The sequence below is a fragment of the Rhinoderma darwinii genome, chromosome 5 (assembly GCF_050947455.1).
Source record: "Rhinoderma darwinii isolate aRhiDar2 chromosome 5, aRhiDar2.hap1, whole genome shotgun sequence".
NCBI lineage: Eukaryota > Metazoa > Chordata > Amphibia > Anura > Rhinodermatidae > Rhinoderma > Rhinoderma darwinii.
Window position 1 is genome coordinate 112,646,277 of NC_134691.1, and position 18,885 is coordinate 112,665,161.

General features: G+C 40.8%; 1 protein-coding gene across 1 annotated transcript in view; it reads left to right on the forward strand.

Annotated features, from left to right (window-relative positions):
* MTCL1 (microtubule crosslinking factor 1) overlaps positions 1-18,885 on the forward strand; it is a 158,453-nt gene that overhangs the window by 83,183 nt on the left and 56,385 nt on the right. The window contains exons 4-7 of the mRNA XM_075826415.1: positions 1,803-1,862; positions 2,920-4,239; positions 5,951-6,100; positions 13,762-13,881. Of these exons, the coding sequence (XP_075682530.1) occupies positions 1,803-1,862; positions 2,920-4,239; positions 5,951-6,100; positions 13,762-13,881 (1,650 nt within the window). The remainder of the gene's footprint in view (positions 1-1,802; positions 1,863-2,919; positions 4,240-5,950; positions 6,101-13,761; positions 13,882-18,885) is intronic.

The following is an 18,885-nucleotide window of genomic DNA, read 5'->3' on the forward strand; positions in this document are numbered from 1 at the left end:
TCAATAGCTAAAAACGCAACAAAAACGCACAGTGTGAACCCAGTTTTTGTTTTCTTTGCTTCATTTAAGTTTCGGTAGATCATACATACCATTGCAGATGCTTCTGCAGACTCCGTTTACATATGCTATCTGAACAGAGCCTTATACTATTCTCTGTGTGTTCACAATGAGCAGGTATAACTGCGAGGAGCAGACAGACAGCTAACCCTGCTGCTCGCTGTATAAAATATGAGAAGACAGCTGGGACTTAAATACATTTCCATTTCCGTGTATTTATTTAAGTCGTTCATGGTTTGTGACCAATACTTATGGTAACCGTATAACACTTGGGTAATGTCTGCACCCCGGACATTTGTGTTTATAGTTAAATATAGAGAAAGCCAAGTCGAGCTCTGCAAGTCATAGACGCCTGATGTTGTTGCCACCACAGAGCAAAGTAGCAGCTTTTCTATGAGCTGTTACCCAGCATGAAGTTACAGGGCCGTGCGGAATCATTGCCAATAATTGCCATGTATAGTATTGCAATGTTTAACTGCACAACCACGGAGGCCCACAGTATGTCTCAGTAAGAGCCCAGAACTTTCCTATTTATACTCTATAGTATATATATTTTACATTACACTACAAAGCTCTACCAGTCCACACATTTCAAGTGATACATTGAAATACAAATGACTGTATATAGTTGTTCAGTTGCTTGATCAAAAAGGTAAGCACAAAAAAAAAACAAGCTGTGCCTATTAGGGCTTATGGATGGCATCGAGTGGTTCCCCTGTTCTATACCTGCCCATACTAAAGTTTATGTTCCTTCTTACTTAAAGGGATATTGACATGTTGTCTTTTTTTCTTTGTGATGGCCATTTATGCAAAAGTGACAGGAAATGGAGCCATATTGGTTGTACTTTCTGTTTCGATTACAAAATAGAAAACTTCCAATTCACCTGTAATTAGAACAAATAATTGCTGACCTTTGGCCATTCTTCAAATTTCTGATTTAGCATTATATGTTTTTTTTTAGTGAAAATGCTCTAATCCTCTGGTGAAATAAAAAAAAAAAACCTTGGAGCTTCAAGCACTAAAAAATAAGATTGTTTGTAATATACTTTCCATTGAAATTTGACGTTTGTTCCCCAATGCCAGCCTATGTTGGTCCCCACCCCAGTGTTTGTATTCGGACATGACAACGTATTGTCAATAATGATGATAGATTGCCAAGTGCTTGCCATTCATTGGGTATAGATTTTGCTGTTAAGGAACAAGTAGACATTCGAATAGTAACTTTCTTTAAAGACCGTGATTTTTGTAAGTAGGGCTGTTTATGACACCCTGTAAACATTTTAGTTGTATAAAAAAATTTTTTTTTTATTGTACTTGTAATTTAATATATTTTACTGCATACCTATCCAGTGACCATGAAGAAAAACACAGCGCACCTTATACTCATACAATGTGACAATATTTCTATACTTTTGTCAAGGGAACTTACATGCAGTCGAAATATTACGTATGGTATTTCTCAGTGCAGATGTCAGTTGAAGGTATGCTGCATTGTAACACAGGCATTTCTCTATAGGTAAACTAGGTTTGTCTATGTAGTAGCATATTTTAGGTACAGTACATAAAACGAGTGCGTATGATTTTTTAAAATCATTTTATTTTTTTCGTTTTCTTTGCCAACCAAGTGGATACAGTAGCTTAATGGAACTTAGCACTTTATTTCTGTTATGTAGTACATAGGTTTAATGAATAACTCTGCTACCTAGCATATTCCTGAATAATCAGAGGCTTCATCTTGTTTTCAGAGCACACTTAAACGAAGAGGAAGCCGAGAGATGCACAAAGATAAGAAGTCATCCAGTCAGGTATCTGGATTTTGGCTTTTTCAAATGTTTTCAGTATCTATAATTGTTTTTTTTTTTTGTCTTTTTGTTTTTTAAAGCTTCACCAAATTTTAAATGTCCATTAAAGATTACCTGTATACGGTCCTGGTCACTACTTTCATGTATGCGGAACGTTGGCAGATTAAGGGAGGATTTCCTAGTACCCATAAATCCCCCTCTGAGCAGTTCAGAAATAAAAATACTTTGAATTAAAACGTTATTCCAATCACAGACAATGATGGCATATTACTAGGATATGCCATTACTTTCTGATCGGTGGGGGGTCCAATCTCTGTGACCCTCACCGATCCTGGTAGTTAAAGGGGTTCAGGATATGTCATAAATGTCAAATATATGCGGGTTCCATCTCTAGGACCCGCACCTATCTCTAGAACAGGGCCCCCTAAACCGCTTTCTAGCTTTTGGTGCTAACGCTGTCTCCTGGCCACGTCCTGACTTTATGGAAGGGACATGGTCGGGAGTTTCGGAAACAGCGTAGCTCGCTGAGCTACGCCGTTTTCGGAACTCCTATACTAGTGAATTGCAGTTACAGAAGCAGCTTAGCATGCGAGCTGCGCTGTTCTTGTAATTACCATTCAGTTCTATGGGGTTTACGGAAACAGCGTAGCTCAGCGAGTTACGCTGTTTCCGTAACTCCCGACCATAAAGTCAGGAAGTAGCCAGGGAGACAGCATTAGCACCAAAAGCTAGAACCGCGTTAGTGGGCCCCGTTCTAGAGATAGGTGTGGGTCACAGAGGTGGGACCCGCATCTATCTGACATTTATGACATACCAATTGGCACCATGCTATGTAAGTAAATATAACTGGAACTTTTTTTTTAACAGCATGTAAATGGCAAACATTGTTCATTTGTTTTCTAATCTATACAATGAATATTATATTTAATGGTGGGACCAATCCCTTGAAATGTAAGAATTAATGCTACTGCTAAATTTTGCTTATGGTTTATTTAAAATGGCATGACCTGTATTCAAAATAGCAGTAAATTAACATATATGTATATTTCCTAATATGCAGGAGGACAGCGCTGATTTAAAGTGCCAACTACAGTTTGCAAAGGAAGAAGCAACATTGATGAGAAAGAAAATGGCAAAACTTGGAAAAGAGAAAGATGAACTAGAGCAAGAACTAGAGAAGTACAAGTCCATTTATGGGGATGTTGAAAGTCCTCTCCCAACAGGGGAAAGTGGAGGTCCACCCAGCACAAGAGAAGCCGAATTAAAACTGCGTCTAAAGTTGGTGGAAGAGGAAGCAAATATTCTTGGCAGAAAAATAGTTGAGCTGGAGGTGGAAAATAGGGGCATTAAAGCAGAAATGGAAGACCTCAGGTGTCAGTATGAAAAAGAATTTCTAAGCAGGGAGTATGTTTCAAGCATTCCTACCTCACCATATGGTGATTCCATGGATTCTGCCACAGAGCTACGGCGCCATCTCCAATTTGTGGAGGAGGAAGCAGAGCTCCTGAGGAGATCCATTTCAGAGATAGAGGATCACAATAAAGAACTTACAACAGAGCTAAATAGATTTAAGTTTGGACCAGTTCAGGACCTTGTCTGGATTGATGACAATTCCTCCAAATGCAATGGTTCTATACAGGAGGAGCTAAAGTCTGCTAGAATCCAGATAAGTGATCTAAGTGCTAAGGTCATGAAACTTCAATACGAAAATAGGGTTTTACTGTCAAATGTACAACGTTATGATCTTGTTTCACACCTGGGAATGCGAACAGCAAGTCCACGGGACAGTGATGCAGAAAGTGATGCAGGGAAAAAAGAAAGTGACAGTGAAGATGGACATCCTGTTCAACCAAAGAGGGAAGGACCTATTGGCGGGGAGAGTGATTCCGAAGATGCCTATGAAAAAACCTCTGGCTTTGAAAGTGCAAAACCATCAGAAGTTGGTGACGTGTGTTGTATGGAACTAGCTAAAAAGCAGGAAGATGCACAATATTTTATGAACATAAAGCGGGAGGCCGATCGACTGGGGAAAAATGTAGACTGCCTTATTTCAGACACAGAGAGCCTAATCTATGATGCCAAGTTGCAGAAGACAGGTGGATCTGTGGAGGAGGTGCTAAAGGGTTGTCAAGAAAAAGTAGATGCTACTGGTTCAGATGTTTTAAACAGTATTAATAATAAAATGAAAGTGTTTAGGAAAGAATTGAATAGTTTTCTAGACATGATTGAGAACTCAGATGATGGTCTAAAAGAGCGTGTAGAAGATCTCTCCCCAATGCCACATCTCACTGAGTCGTCTAGTTTCTTGTCCAACTTGACTTCAGCATCTCGAGATTCTCCTATTGGAAATCTTGGAAAGGATCTGATAGCTGACTTTCAGGTAAGTAGTGTATGCGCATTATCTTCTGCTTTTTGCCATTAACACACATACACAGTTTTTTTTTCCCAGCTTAATAGTGTTCGAAGATTAAAATCTTAAATTTCACGTTTACCTTTGAACACAGTTTTATTGGTCCTGATTTACAGCTTGTAATATTGCCCAGAGTAGCTTTATAATTTGCTGGTTGGGGACAGTCAACAATCTTGTCAACAGATACATCCCTAGCAGCTCAACTGATCCCCTAGAATGCAGTGGGATAGTTTGTTGTTCCTACAGTGCAGTACCTGGTGTGAAGATGACACTTCCCAGAATCCAAATCATTAACGTAATATCTGCTCATACATTGAGACACTTTTCTCTTCCTTATACCATCGCTTGGTTGACGTAGTTTGTGTCAGTTTGTTGCGCTAGAATTTCGGAGCAATTTTGGCTCTCGGCTTTTTCAGTGAGCCCCATAAACATTGAAAGGAGTGGCAGGGCACATGCTCTGCCACCGCCTCATTCAAAATCCTCTTTGCAATCATGCAGTGAGGAGGAACTGTAGGCCGGAATGACTTTTTATAGTGATTGGTGGTGGTCCAAGTGGTGGGGCCTCAAGCGATCATACATTTATCACCTATCACCTATAAATGTTCTTAGTGGGAAAACCCCTTTAAGCTGTTAGAATTGTAATTGCCGCTGTGAACAATAATACAGGCTGTAACTCAGATCATCGGTGCAGATTTACTAATACTGTCTAAGTTTTAGAGTGTGTAAACTTGGACAAGGCAGTCAGAAAATGCACCAAATTTATCAAAAAAGTGCATGCTGTATGATAAATCTGGTGCATCTAGCTAAACATGCTAGACACTTTTCCTTATACCATCTATTAGTAGACTTCGTTTATGTCAGTTTTTTGCATCAGAATTTTGGCGCACAATATTTAACATTTTAAGCCACACCCTTTTATGCTAGAACACACCTTTTTCTTACTAAGCCACACCCCCTTGCCAAACGTGCTGAAAAAAAGTGTCTAAAACGGTTAATAAATGTGGCGCACAACATATACTGGCTCAATTTGAATAGTAAATCTGCCTCAAGGTGTTTAGTAAATGTACCCAGTTTTTTATGTAGATTTTATCTGTGTACAAACTGAAATTATGTTCAAAAGTAAACATACAACCTAATTTGTGAAAATTTTGTAAGGACAGTTAGTTATCAAGCTTTATCCAATACCTGTTTACTATCAACTAATATTCTTTGTATTTGGATTATGACAAGCCAGTAAACTAGTTCTATTTTAATGCATGAAGAGATTGCACCGCAGTCTGCACAGTAGCCATTTGGCTTTAAATTGGGGAAGAAACTTGGTTTGCTGATGCTTTCTTTGCTTGCACGCTTGCTGTTGGTATGACACATGCATCTCTCATTGCATGCGCGTCTCATAACCAGTGTTTGCATTCTTTTTTTCCCCGTTTTTCTCTTTTACTTTGCAGATATTTCAACCCATCATTTTGCTTATCCTCTTTTTGGTTTTGTTTTCATCACTCTCTTACACCACCATTTTTAAGTTAGTTTTCCTATTCACGCTTTTCTTTGTTTTGTAGTGTTTTAAGTCATTCTCCTTTTTACCCATTTTGTTGTGTATATGTTTGTTTATTTTGTTTTTCTTTACTCCCCCACTTTGGTCTTTTTTTTATTTTGTGTTTATATACTGCCATGCACTTAGCAGCCCAAGCTGAGGGAACAAATGGAATGGCAACTCCATCATGATCATGAAGAAGATACCCACCGTCTCCATGTTAATCATGAGTCACATCGAAAAGCAGATGGAGACAGTAAAAACTGCAGGCCAGGAGACAAGGGCGGTTTCAGTCTAGAGGTCAGCAATGTTGTGTAACCAATTCCAACTAGATTTAACCACTTTTTGTTGTTTTTAAGTCAGGGATAAATAATCCTGAAATCTTGCAGTTTTCATTCTGGCCACAGAGCCTTACAATAGACTGACACTTCCTGTTCTGTAGAGATCACTTCTCAGCAGTCATCTCATTATCATCACAGGCAGGATTACGATGAAATGTAATACCTCTATCAGAAAGCTGGAGGCAGATAACACAGAACGCAGCACTGACAATAGGTAAGGGCATGACCACACGTGGCGGATTTCCTCCGCAACTGTCCGCATCAATGCCGCACCTAATCCGGGTTGCGGATTACGGCTGCGGATCTGCACAAAATGTGCAGAAAATTGATGCGGACTAGCTGCTGCGGACTGCGGGAAAAGTGCTTCCCTTCTCTCTATTATCAGTGCAGGATAGAGAGAAGGGACAGCACTTTCCCTAGTGAAAGTAAACGACTTTCATACTTACCGGCCGTTGTCTTGGTGACGCGTCCCTCTTTCGGCATCCAGCCCGACCTCCCTGGATGACGCGCCAGTCCATGTGACCGCTGCAGCCTGTGCTTGGCCTGTGATTGGCTGCAGCCGTCACTTAGACTGAAACGTCATCCTGGGAGGCCGGACTGGAGACAGAAGCAGGGAGTTCTCGGTAAGTATGAACTTATATTTTTTTACAGGTTGCTGTATATTGGGATCGGTAGTCACTGTCCCGGGTGCAGAAACAGTTACTGCCGATCGCTTAACTCTTTCAGCACCCTGGACAGTGACTATTTACAGTCGTCTCCTAGCAACGCTCCCGTCATTACGGGAGCCCCATTGACTTCCTCAGTCTGGCTGTAGACCTAGAAATACATAGGTCCAGCCAGAATGAAGAAATGTCATGGCAAAAAAGCAAGACGCATCCGCAGCACACATAACATGTGCATGACAGCTGCGGACTTCATTGCGGAACTTAGAATCTCCATTGAAGTCAATGGAGAAATTCCGCCATGAGTCCGCCACTGCTCCGCAACAGACAGAGCATGCTGCGGACACCAAATTCCGCTCCGCAGCCTATGCTCCGCAGCGGAATGTTACGCCTCGTCTAAACGAACACTTCTAAATAGAAGTGGAAGTCAATGCAGAAACGGCTCCGCTGCGGATTAACGCTGCGGAGTGTCCGCAGCGGAATTTAAGTGAAATTCCGCCATGTGTGAACCCAGCCTAATGGTCCCAGCTAATCTCATCCCTCTGCCTAAACAATGACCACCGTACAGGTCACAGAGCATGCCTAGAAAACTCTTCCATAGAAGTCAATGTTTATCAATGTCTTAGTCAAAAAGTCATAGTTTATCAATCAAACTGGTGTCGAAAAGTTGCATATGCCATAAAAGTCGCAATTTGTGGCCAAAAAAAATAATCGATTTACACTGCTCACAACCTTTTGCCAAAAACTGAGAGAGGTTTAGCAGGAGTGGGACCATCTGAAGTACAACCAATTTAATATAATTTCCGCCATAAATTGGCTTAAATTATAGCCGAAATCTAGATTTTGCTGGCGTCGACTTAATAAATTAGGTGCATCTTAGTACAGCGCTTTTTAGACAAAAACGCCAGACTTAATAAATTCCCCCCAATGAGTGTAGGTTACTGTGTTCCATGTGGCTACTGTAAAGAATATCGCCGAGTGCTGTTAACAGAACAGAGGAGCTGCTCAAGAAAAGTGGCCGTAGCCATAATCATGTACAGAAAATAGAATGAAAAATCTGCATTCAGAAAATCAAAATAGATTAGAAAAAAGACTATTTGTTTTACTATCTGGTTTTAATTATTAAAATAAAATATAGATGAAAAGAGTTCCTATTTTTTTTCCAATTAATTATTGATTGGAAAGTCCTCCACTTACAACAAGCTCTTTGCTTCCGAGACTCATAAACCCACCGTGAGATAGGATGTAAATCAATAAATTCTAAGTTATACTGAATGTTTTGCAACAAAACTATATATCAATAAGTTCAGCACCTCCTGCTACTCTACAACATGCTGCTGCACATCGCATAGGATGTGTCACGATCTGTGGGTTTGTGGACCATAGCGGGATAGCAGCTGGCCAAACCATATACCAAGTCAATGTCTTTATAGTCCAAGCACAAGGGTTCCTGGTTCAGCCAGTAGTAATGGCTAGGCTCAAATGGGACCTTGGCAGCAGACACCAGGCGTGGTGTAACACAGCAGGCATGACTTATTGCACAACACGACTCCAACTTTCTAAGGCACAGGAACAACGGTAGCACGGGAACAGGGTAACACTAAGGGACCATTTGCAAGACTAACATGGGTAAACACAACAACACTCAAGCAATGAGTGAAGGGGCAGAGCCCTTTTTATAGTTCAGGGTGATCATGGGTTAATTGATGATTATTTTTCATGAGCGCGAGCTGGCCCTTTAAGGCCGGGCACGAGTGTGCACGCAAACCCTACGGGACACAGCAAATGGACCGGAAATGAGCACTGGCGTCCAGCGCTCAGAGATCCATGGCTGCGGCCATCGTGGATGCTACAGGATGCTCCCCATGACAGTTTCTCTTTAATATACCTGCTAGTGTTTAAAAACTTCTGGCCAGGGTAAAACTGCTGTGAAGTTTTTGGTGAGGATTGGAACTACTGAGTAAAGCCAATTTAAATTTATCCAAAATTATAATCTAGCAGACTAATGAACTAACTAACAGAATCATTTGGGTTACTTCTATATTTATAGTAGGTAGCCAGACCCAAGAGAATTCAGGTATGTTAACCCCTTAAAGTGTAGCTAAACGTTTAACAAACTTCTGACATGTCATAGTGACATGTCAGAAGTTTTGATTGGTGGGGGTCCGAGCACTGAGACCCCCACCAATCGCTAAAACTAAGCAGCTGAAGCGCTCGTGTGAGCGCTCAGCCGCTTTGTTTCTGTTTGGCTTTTTCCGGAAATAAATGTATCGGAGGACGGACTCAATAGAAAGTCTATGAGCCCGTCCTCTGATACATTGATTTCCAGAAAAATACGAACAGAAACGATGCGGCTGAGCTCTCACACGAGCGCTTCAGTTGCTTTGTTTTAGCGATTGATGGGGGTCTCAGTGCTCGGACCCCCATCAATCAAAACTTCTGACATGTCACTATGACATGTCAGAAGTTTGTTTAACTTTGGCTACACTTAAAAGGGGTATTCCCATTTTAGACATTTATGGCATATCCACAGGATTTTCCGTTGGTTGCCACACCCAAGCTGAGAATCAGTAGATAGGTGGCCAGAATAACGGAAACGGTTGAGCTTGCTGTGCTGTGCTTTTTTTTGTAACTCATAAGTCTCAGAATCAGCCTAGCTCGCTGTGTCCATAATACCCATTCACTTCTCTTGGAGTTAGGGAAGCCGCGTATAAGGCCGGATTTACACGAGCGTGTGCGTTTTGCGCACGCAAAAAATGCGGCATTTTGCGTGCGCAAAAGGCACTTAACAGCTCCGTGTGTCATCAGCGTATGATGCGCAGCTCCGTGATTTTCGCGCAGCCGCCATCATTATGACACTCCGTTTTCGATGTTTGTAAACAGAAAAGCACGCGGTGCTTTTCTGTTTACATTCAGAGTTTCACAGCTGTTGTGCGAATCACGCTGTTCGCACGGAAGTGCTTCCGTGTGACATGCGTGGTTTTCACGCACCCATTGACTTCAATGGGTGCGTGATGCGCGAACAACGCACGAATATAGGACATGTCGTGAGTTTTACGCAACGCACTCACACTGTGCAAAACTCACGGACTGGCTGCACTGCCCCATAGACTTACATAGGTGCGTACTAAACGCGTGAAAAGCATGCGCGTCGCACGCACGAAAATCACGCTCGTGTAAATGAGGCCTTACAGTGAGCTGAGCTTGTTTTCTGTAATCCAATCCACCGCTCCACTGTTTCTCAGTCCGAGTACGGCAGGTAGCGGCCGCCTCCCTGGACGGAGTCAGGGGACCAGCGTCCTGGGGATAAGTATAAGTCCCAGAAGTGGCCATCCTGTGGCTATTCTATAAATGTCTAAAATAGGAATAACCCTTTAATCTGCTGGAATGTTTAACAATAGTTTAAGTTCTTGTAGAGGAAGCATAATCAATGGAAAGTTAATTCTCTCCAGCAGGGTGTTATGGGTCATTAGAAGCAGTGCAAATTATTTTCTACATAATGATTCCAGCTAAGTGTTTCACTATTATTGCTGTTGCTTGGATAAGACTATTAAATATGTCTTAAATTTACGTTTCAAGTTGGTCAGAAGATGTACATAACAAGGGTCACTGAAATTGTCACGTTGGGTATGTGAACCCACTGGGCCGTATCGCCTTGACGGTATGGCAGCTGGCCAATAGGACACAGGAAACAATCTATAGTTCGTATAGTGTACTTGTGGTGGCTCAGACAGTAGCAAGACAGGCTCGGCTGGGATTAGGCAGCAGGCAGGCGCCAGGTGTGGTGTAGCAGGACAGGCGTGGTACACAGCACAGCACGACTTCAGCTCGACACGGCACTTGACCAGGATACCACAGGATACAGGTAGCAGGAACGCGGAACACTGGGAACTGGAAAACACTTAGGAGACCATTTGCATAGACATACTAGGATAACGACAAACAAGGCTCAGGCATTGCAGGGAGGGGCAAAGCCCTTCTTATAGTCCAGGGTGCTCTGGGAGCAATCAGCTCAATCTCCCACCTGTTGCGACCTGGCTCCTTGTCTGGACTGAGCTTGCGAGCGCACCCTGGTGGTCACTGTGGAACAGGACGGCCGCATGTGCAGACCTCTCTGGAGAGAAAGGCGTCGACCGGATGGAAGGAGTTCGTGGTCAGCGACCACGGACGTTACAGAAATTCTTACATTATTTTATTAAATAGAATGTACAAATTTGAAATTATTTCCCTAAGTGATAAAATATACACACAAGACAGTGCCTGCTTCCTTTAGTAATGTAAATAAGTAAGTGTGAATATTTATAGCCTTTGTGAACCAATTGTGAATCAAATTTGTGTTTTAAGATTTCCTTGCTTTGTTTTGTGCCATATTTTCAGACTTCTTTACACAAACTTCACAACATGGAATCCCATTCTGGTGTTATGTAACTCCCCAAATCATTGTACAGAGGGGTTATAATATGGTTTTAAGGAGGCAAAGCCAATGGCATTTACATATTTTTGGTGATCAAATTGATTAATTTTAGAAGCTGTGTAAGACGACCGGATTGTTAGATACACATGTATACCCAAATATTTACATGACAAACAGTGTATGAATTTAAGTGATGTCTGTATTTTATTTTAGGAATATATTGGGGAATTAATGGCTGTCATCTCTTATATGCAATTGTCGAGAATAGAGGTCCCCAACCTTTGTGAGTCACTTTCAAATAAAACACATGGTATTGAGCAACACTGGCTATTAAAAGGAATAAAGTCTGTTAACCTCTTAACGCAATATGATGTACATTATGGAATGCCATGTGTTATAGCACATACATGTACATCATGGTGATCGTATGGGCACAGAAGCTGGATAGGCCTCTGATCCTGGCCATTAAACGTACTTTATCTAAAATGTTTGACAGAAAAATAATGGCTCCCTCTGTCAGCCCATCAGTTCCCCACAACGCAATATGATGGATATCCTTGGAAGTGGCCTAACAAAGGCCACCAGGTATGCCATAAGCAAAGCCAGAGGCGTGGCCCAATAGTTTACCTGTCAGTGATTTACTGACAGGCAATAATGCTTTGAAATATTAAGTATTCCAAAACATTATATAAAAAGGAAAAATAAGTTTAATAAAGTTAAAAAAAGTCTTTCAAATGAAATTAATGAACAAATAAAGCCAAACAAATAAAGCCATTTTTTATAAAAAAAAGATATATTAATAATTCACCATAAAAAAATACATATTTGTTACTGCAATCATAATGACTCATTGAGTAAAGTTAATTCATTATTAAGACCACATGGCGCATAGCGTAAAAAAAGGATGGCAGATTTCTTTTACCCCCCCCAATAAAAACTTGTCAATATATTATATGCACCCCAAAATGCTACCAATAAAAGCTACAACTCTTCCTTTAAAAAATACCTCATAAAGCTACATCGATAGATAAACAAAAAAGTTATGGCTCTTGGAGTGTAAAGTCACACAAATTATTTTTTTTTCCATAAAATATGTTTTTTTTGTGTAAAAGTACTAAAACGTAGAATAAAGCTAACATGTTATTTTTCGTGAAAAATAAAAATGCAAAAACAACGGCAGAATTTCTGTTTTTTTTTTTATCTTCATGCACAATAAAATAAAAGTTAATTAATAAAATGTATGTAGCCTAAATATAGTGCCAATGAAAATCAGAACTTGTCCCACAAAAAACAAGCCCTCACTCAACTGCATCGAAGTAAAAATAAAAAGTTATGGCTCTTGGAATGTGACAATAAAATATATATTTATTTAAATTAGCTTGGTCCTTAAAGGGGTTGTCTGGGCATGGGGCGGTTTTTCATACTGAAAATACTAATAGGTCATCAGTATATGATCGCTGGGGATCCAACACTAGGACCCAACACCGATCAGCTGTTACGGCTGCCTCCAGCATCGCAAGCTATACAGGGATCGGTGCCGGAAGCAGAAGGCGTCAAAAATATGACTGGTTCTTACCCCAGTATTAAATACTAATGGATATCACTAATATCACTAGGGCACAATAGCATTTAGAGCTGCCGCCGAGGCACTGATTAGGGCACAATGATCTAGATTCAAATGTTTCTACAAAATAGTGCCCCAGAGGCTAGAGTTTGGAGAGGAAGCCAAGAGGCGCTTGGCTATCTCCATCAGTTCCATAGAGAATAAATAAAGCGGCAGACCACATTCGTGACCACCACTCCATTCAAACTCTACTCGGGACCAGTGTACTCGTGTGATCAAACACTTTTCCCCTGTGGATAGGTGATAAATTGTTATCGTGGGACAACACTTTAAAGTCAGCTGTTTAAGGGTGTTGTATGGGATTAGACAAAAAAAAAAGTCCTTTTTTTCCAGAAATAATGTCGCTCTTGTTTATGGGTAGTGTCTGGTAGCTTCAATACCAGCTCAGTGCCAAATAATCTAAGCGTCCTATTACACGGCCCGACGTCGTGGGCCGTGTAACCGAGCGCTGATCAATGAGACAAGTCGTTGGTCGTTGCTCGTTTGCTCCTTTCACATGGAGCAGTGATTGCTTATGTATGGGGACGAGCGATTGTTACTCCGATCGCTCGTCCCCATACATTTTCATCACGTCAGCAGCGCATCTCCCTTGCCCGATCATTGGCCCGTGTAATAGGGCCTTAAAACCTCTTAACATCAGTACAACTGGTTACTAAAGGATCCCATCTTTGCAGATGCCTAATTATACTATCACTAGTGATAATATTCTGATATAAACATTCACAACGAGATCAGTTACATCTATGGTAATGTAGCATGAATGGATAATTGCTCTGGTACAAGAATTGCTTTTCTATTGAATAGTGTAACTGTCAGGATGTTTACTTTTTTTTATATAAAAGCTGTTTTTGTATCATTTTGCTTGTGCAGTGCTGTGTTATCTATAAGTAACGCTAATGTCATTGTTCTCTAATAATCAGCTCATCAATCATGTGTCACCTGAAAAGAATTCAGCTTTGCGTGAACTACAGGCTATTCTTGAACAGGAAAGGAGACTTCACCAAGAGGAGCATGACAAGGTGACAGACAGGCTCATTCAGGTATTATGCTTCCTTAATCCACCGCCAACCACACTTCACTCACCAAAGAAATATAACACTGAAAAGCAGGAAAAAGTCTAGAAGATGGCCTTGCCTTTGTTTTCCATGAGATTTATCTTTTGTGTGTCAGCTGAATAATGGAATAAGCCGTACAGTGAGTATCTTATACTCCACGTCCTGCACAGTAAGGCCTTATTCACCCGAACATGTTAAACCTCCGTGTCACGGCCGTTGAAACAACAGCCGTCACACGGACCTATATAGTTCAATGTGGCCGTTCACACAGCCGTTGTTTCAACGGACTGCGTGAAGGGTCCGTGAGAAAATAGGACATGTCCTATTTTTTCACGCATCCATCCCTCCCTAGACTCTAGTCTATGGGGGATGTGTGATATCGCGTCTCGCAGTGCAGAGCACGGATGCACCTCGAATGTGAAAAATTGCAGTTTTTCACGTCCGAGATGCGCAACACCCGTCTGAATCTAACCTCATACTAGTGATCATTTTAAAACACTTATGTCCTTTTCTCTTCTACTGTCATATTCAGGAATGGAGAGATTTTAAAACCCTGTGTCTAGACTACATTATTACATTTTTCATACTGTATATGTTTGTAACAAAATTGTAATAATTTTATACCTTTTGTAATGTTCGTTTTTAAAATTTTAAGTGTCCGTTGAATTATTCCTTTTAAATGTTCACTTTGAGTTCTTTCTAACGTTTGAAATTGGCCTTTGAACCCACCTTGATGGTTATTTCTCTGTTTATCAGATAACCTAGGCTCTTGAATTCCTAGAGTTGGTTCCTGGTATGTGTATGGAGAAGGTGGTATTAGAATAACCAGCAAGGAGGCCAAGGTTTTCTCTAGATAACTTTCCCATTGTGCAACATATGGGGGGGGGGGGCGATTCTTCAGACTACAGAGCAGTAGGTCATAGGTTACAAAGACAACTCTAGATGGAGTGGACACCTGCGTACACGTAACCTCAAACATAGTAAGAGGCCTAGATATAGTGTCTTTGGTGGAAACTTTTTTCAAAAAGACTCAAAGCTGAAAATAGGAGAACCATGCAACTCTAGGCACTGGAGTATCGCATAGAGGGTCCGGTAGCGGTTTTATCACTCCATCTGTCTGGATCTTAACAATGTTGGCCCTCTCTTCCTTATGCACGCCTAGATATTCCTGAGTATTTTGACAAACAGGAAATAATGAATTGCCAAAAACAGAGTAAAACCTGAGGCCCTACCAAAATGAATTTGCATGTTTAAAATATCCTTTATAAAGTTTATTCCTAGCTCCCAAGAATCTCTAGTCTAGAATGTGTAATATTTGCTCCCTAATAGTAGAAATATCTCCCTGAATCACTTCAGAAGTGGATCTTTTCTTAAACAATTCCTAGAGACTAACTCTGTTAAAGTATTAAACAGGCATTCAGATTGTTCCCTTTTAATCCGTGCCCCATGAGAGATAAATACCACCGCAGAAAGCGCTTAAGGAATATTTAGTCTCCAATTACGATGCCCCATTGGACCCTGCGACAGAAAATCAAAACCAACATTGGGGAATGGTCAGTCCATAGGGAATGTTCTATGAGAGTTTGGGACATAAATAGGTATCTTTTCTAGTATAGCATCTGAATGAAAGCTGTAATCCCTTTTGGCTAGGGTGCAAGGTACTTCATAGATCAATAAATTGTATTCCCGCCAATTGTCTTTGTATGCTGTGAACCCTTTCCTAGAAACGGACAACATACCTATAGAAAGATCCATGACCAGATTTAAGTTGCCCCCCAAGAATACATGGAAGTCCTCAGCAAACGTGCATGGAGACTGAATTCAACCTGGAAAATATATGTTAGCTATGGTAAACAAAACATTTGCGACAAAGGTGGAATGAAAGACTATCGATACACCTCTAGATTTAGAATGCGGATTCAGGCAATAAAAACAACTCTGGGTAATACTTGGATTTGCAATTGGGGACATTTGCCACTTTAAAATATATTTGTTTCATTAAAAAGGAGGGAAATTCTCTTTTTGTGAAAAAAAGAAGAGAGTTGGCTCCTATTTTCTGGTTTATTCAAGCCCTTAACATGATACGAACAAAAGAATAGAGTAGTCATACCTGAATACAACTGTAGAGAGCTAAGCTAATGTTGGGGCACAGTATCTTGATATAAGGCCTCCTAGGAAATGACACAAAAGGGAGGGGGAAGAGACGGACTGAAATAAAAACAGCAATCACAGAACGAAGGCTAAACAGTCAGACGCCATTGCCCGAGTAGGTCTGACCCTTCCATATCAGACTCTGGTCCATAAGTGAGGTACGAGAAGCCATATGCAATGTGGCCTCCTCACACCGCCAGCTTCATAAAAATAATAGAATACGTAAAAAAATATATATATATAACACATGATCACACCATTAACAAAAGGTCATGGTCACAGCTCATTTCCTCCCCTTCTCTGGACAGTGTCCTCTGCACCAGTCACAAAGCATGCCTAGAAAACTTTCCCATAGAAGTCAACGAACATCAGTCGACAGGTCCCTATGGTCCATGTGGCTGCTTTAAAGAGGCTCTGTCACCAGATTTTGCAGCCCCTATCTGCTATTGCAGCAGATCGGCGCTGCAATGTAGATTACAGTAACGTTTTTATTTTTTAAAAACGAGCATTTTTGGCCAAGTTATGACCATTTTTGTATTTATGCAAATGAGGCTTGCAAAAGTACAACTGGGCGTGTTGAAAAGTAAAAGTACAACTGGGCGTGTATTATGTGTGTTACATCGGGGCGTGTTTACTACTTTTACTAGCTGGGCGCTCTGATGAGAAGTATCATCCACTTCTCTTCAGAACGCCCAGCTTCTGGCAGTGCAGATCTGTGACGTCACTCACAGGTCCTGCATCGTGTCGGCACCAGAGGCTACAGATGATTCTGCAGCAGCATCAGCATTTGCAGGTAAGTAGCTACATCGACTTACCTGCAAACGCTGATGCTGCTGCAGAATCATCTGTAGCCTCTGGTGCCGATGTGTCCTCGCTCGTCTGACACGATGCAGGACCTGTGAGTGACGACACAGCGTGAACTCTGGAGAACACGCTGTGTCTGCACTGCCAGAAGCTGGGCGTTGTGAAGAGAAGTGGATGATACTTCTCGTCAGAACTCCCAGCTAGTAAAAGTAGTAAAAACGCCCCGATGTACGCACATAATACACGCCCAGTTGTACTTTTACTTTTCAACACGCCCAGTTGTACTTTTGCAAGCCTCATTTGCATAAATACAAAAATGGTCATAACTTGGCCAAAAATGCTCGTTTTTTAAAAATAAAAACGTTACTGTAATCTACATTGCAGCGCCTATCTGCTGCAATAGCAGATAGGGGTTGCAAAATCTGGTGACAGAGCCTCTTTAAATGCTATTAACAGCAGTTCAAGCAAGAAGTCTACCCCCATCTTCATGTACAGAATATAGATAAAAAAATCTACAATCTGAAAATAAATATAGACTTAATAAAAAAAGAAAATGTATCATTATCTGGTTTTAATTAGTAAAACACAAATAAAGTGATACATTCCCATTAAAGTGGGTTTTCCAGGATTTATAAATTAGGGTTCGTTGTTGCCACTATTACAAAAGATGGCATATTGCTAGGATATGCCATTACTTGTTCATCGGTGGGGATCTCAGTCTACAGCGTTAGTTCAGCGCTGTATCACTTTCAAAGTTTTTCCTCTCACATCGAGTGGCTGGCTGAACACATGTGCGGTGAAAAAAGCCTAATGCTGGGCATACACTTTAGATTGCTGTCGGACGAATGATTGTTCGGCCGACAGCCACTCCTCCTGTCTCCCCCATGCACTCTCGGCTCGACCGAGCGTGCATGTGTTTTCAGACTCTTCTAGCAGCGGTTTATCTACTAATGATCAAAAGGATTGGGCATGATGAAGTTCCGTCAAGTGAGAGTTGGGACACCACCATACACATTAGATGGTTGGCCCATCCCACCAAAATTGGCGGGTTCAGCGGACATACATCTAATGCGTATGGCCACCTAAGAGGTTTCATCCCCATCATTCTGAAGATTTGCTGGGGTCCTACGGGTCTGCCTCCACCAACCATAACATTGTTTTGTTTTACTGAACTTTTTGTTGAAAACTTTTATAAAAATATTAAACATAACTTAGTAGTTTGATGACACCTATGGGATTTACTTGATATGGGTATACAGTTTGACTTCAGGAGCGTTCCATTTTCAGCATTTATTTGTTACAATTTGTATTGCGCTTAACATTTTTGTTTGAATTTTAAGCTATGGGTTAATATTATGCCATGTGCCTTCGCTGTTTGTCTTCCTTGACTTTGATTATAACTAAGGTCTGCTGGTCTGCCTACTTTGGATATTTTTTACTAATAAAAGTAAAATATATATATATTTTTACAAATAAAACAGAAACAAAGATAAAAAATAGAGAGAAAAAATATCTCTTAAATTAAACTATTTATATTTGCAATATGAAACATATAACACAGATTCATTCATTCAAGCTGGGATGTTAAGAATTCACTCAGAACCCTCCATGTGTGGTGGTACGGTGAAATTGATCCCAAAATTGCGTCTATGATGATTTCATAGCGTCTTGCGCATTCCACATGGCTATTTGACATGTGCTGCATCAGTATCAATCAAAATGTAAGCCTTCCAATTCTGACTAGAGAATAGCCTACACCAGATATTGAGTATATGTCAGTGACTGCGATTATTAGTAATAATTATGTAGTTATGTGCCGCGGCAATAAACTAGAAGTCATTCTTATGCAAATGATCACTTATCACAAGCTTGTGATTGATACGGTTGGTGCTGAGCTCCAGTATGACAATTCCAGGCGTGTCATCAAATATTTATCTGTGATGATCAGCCTTTCTTCTCTCTGCTACCTATGCTAATGTTAATAACTTTACAGGTGAATAAAAATATGTGCACTCCATATCTACAGGATGCCTT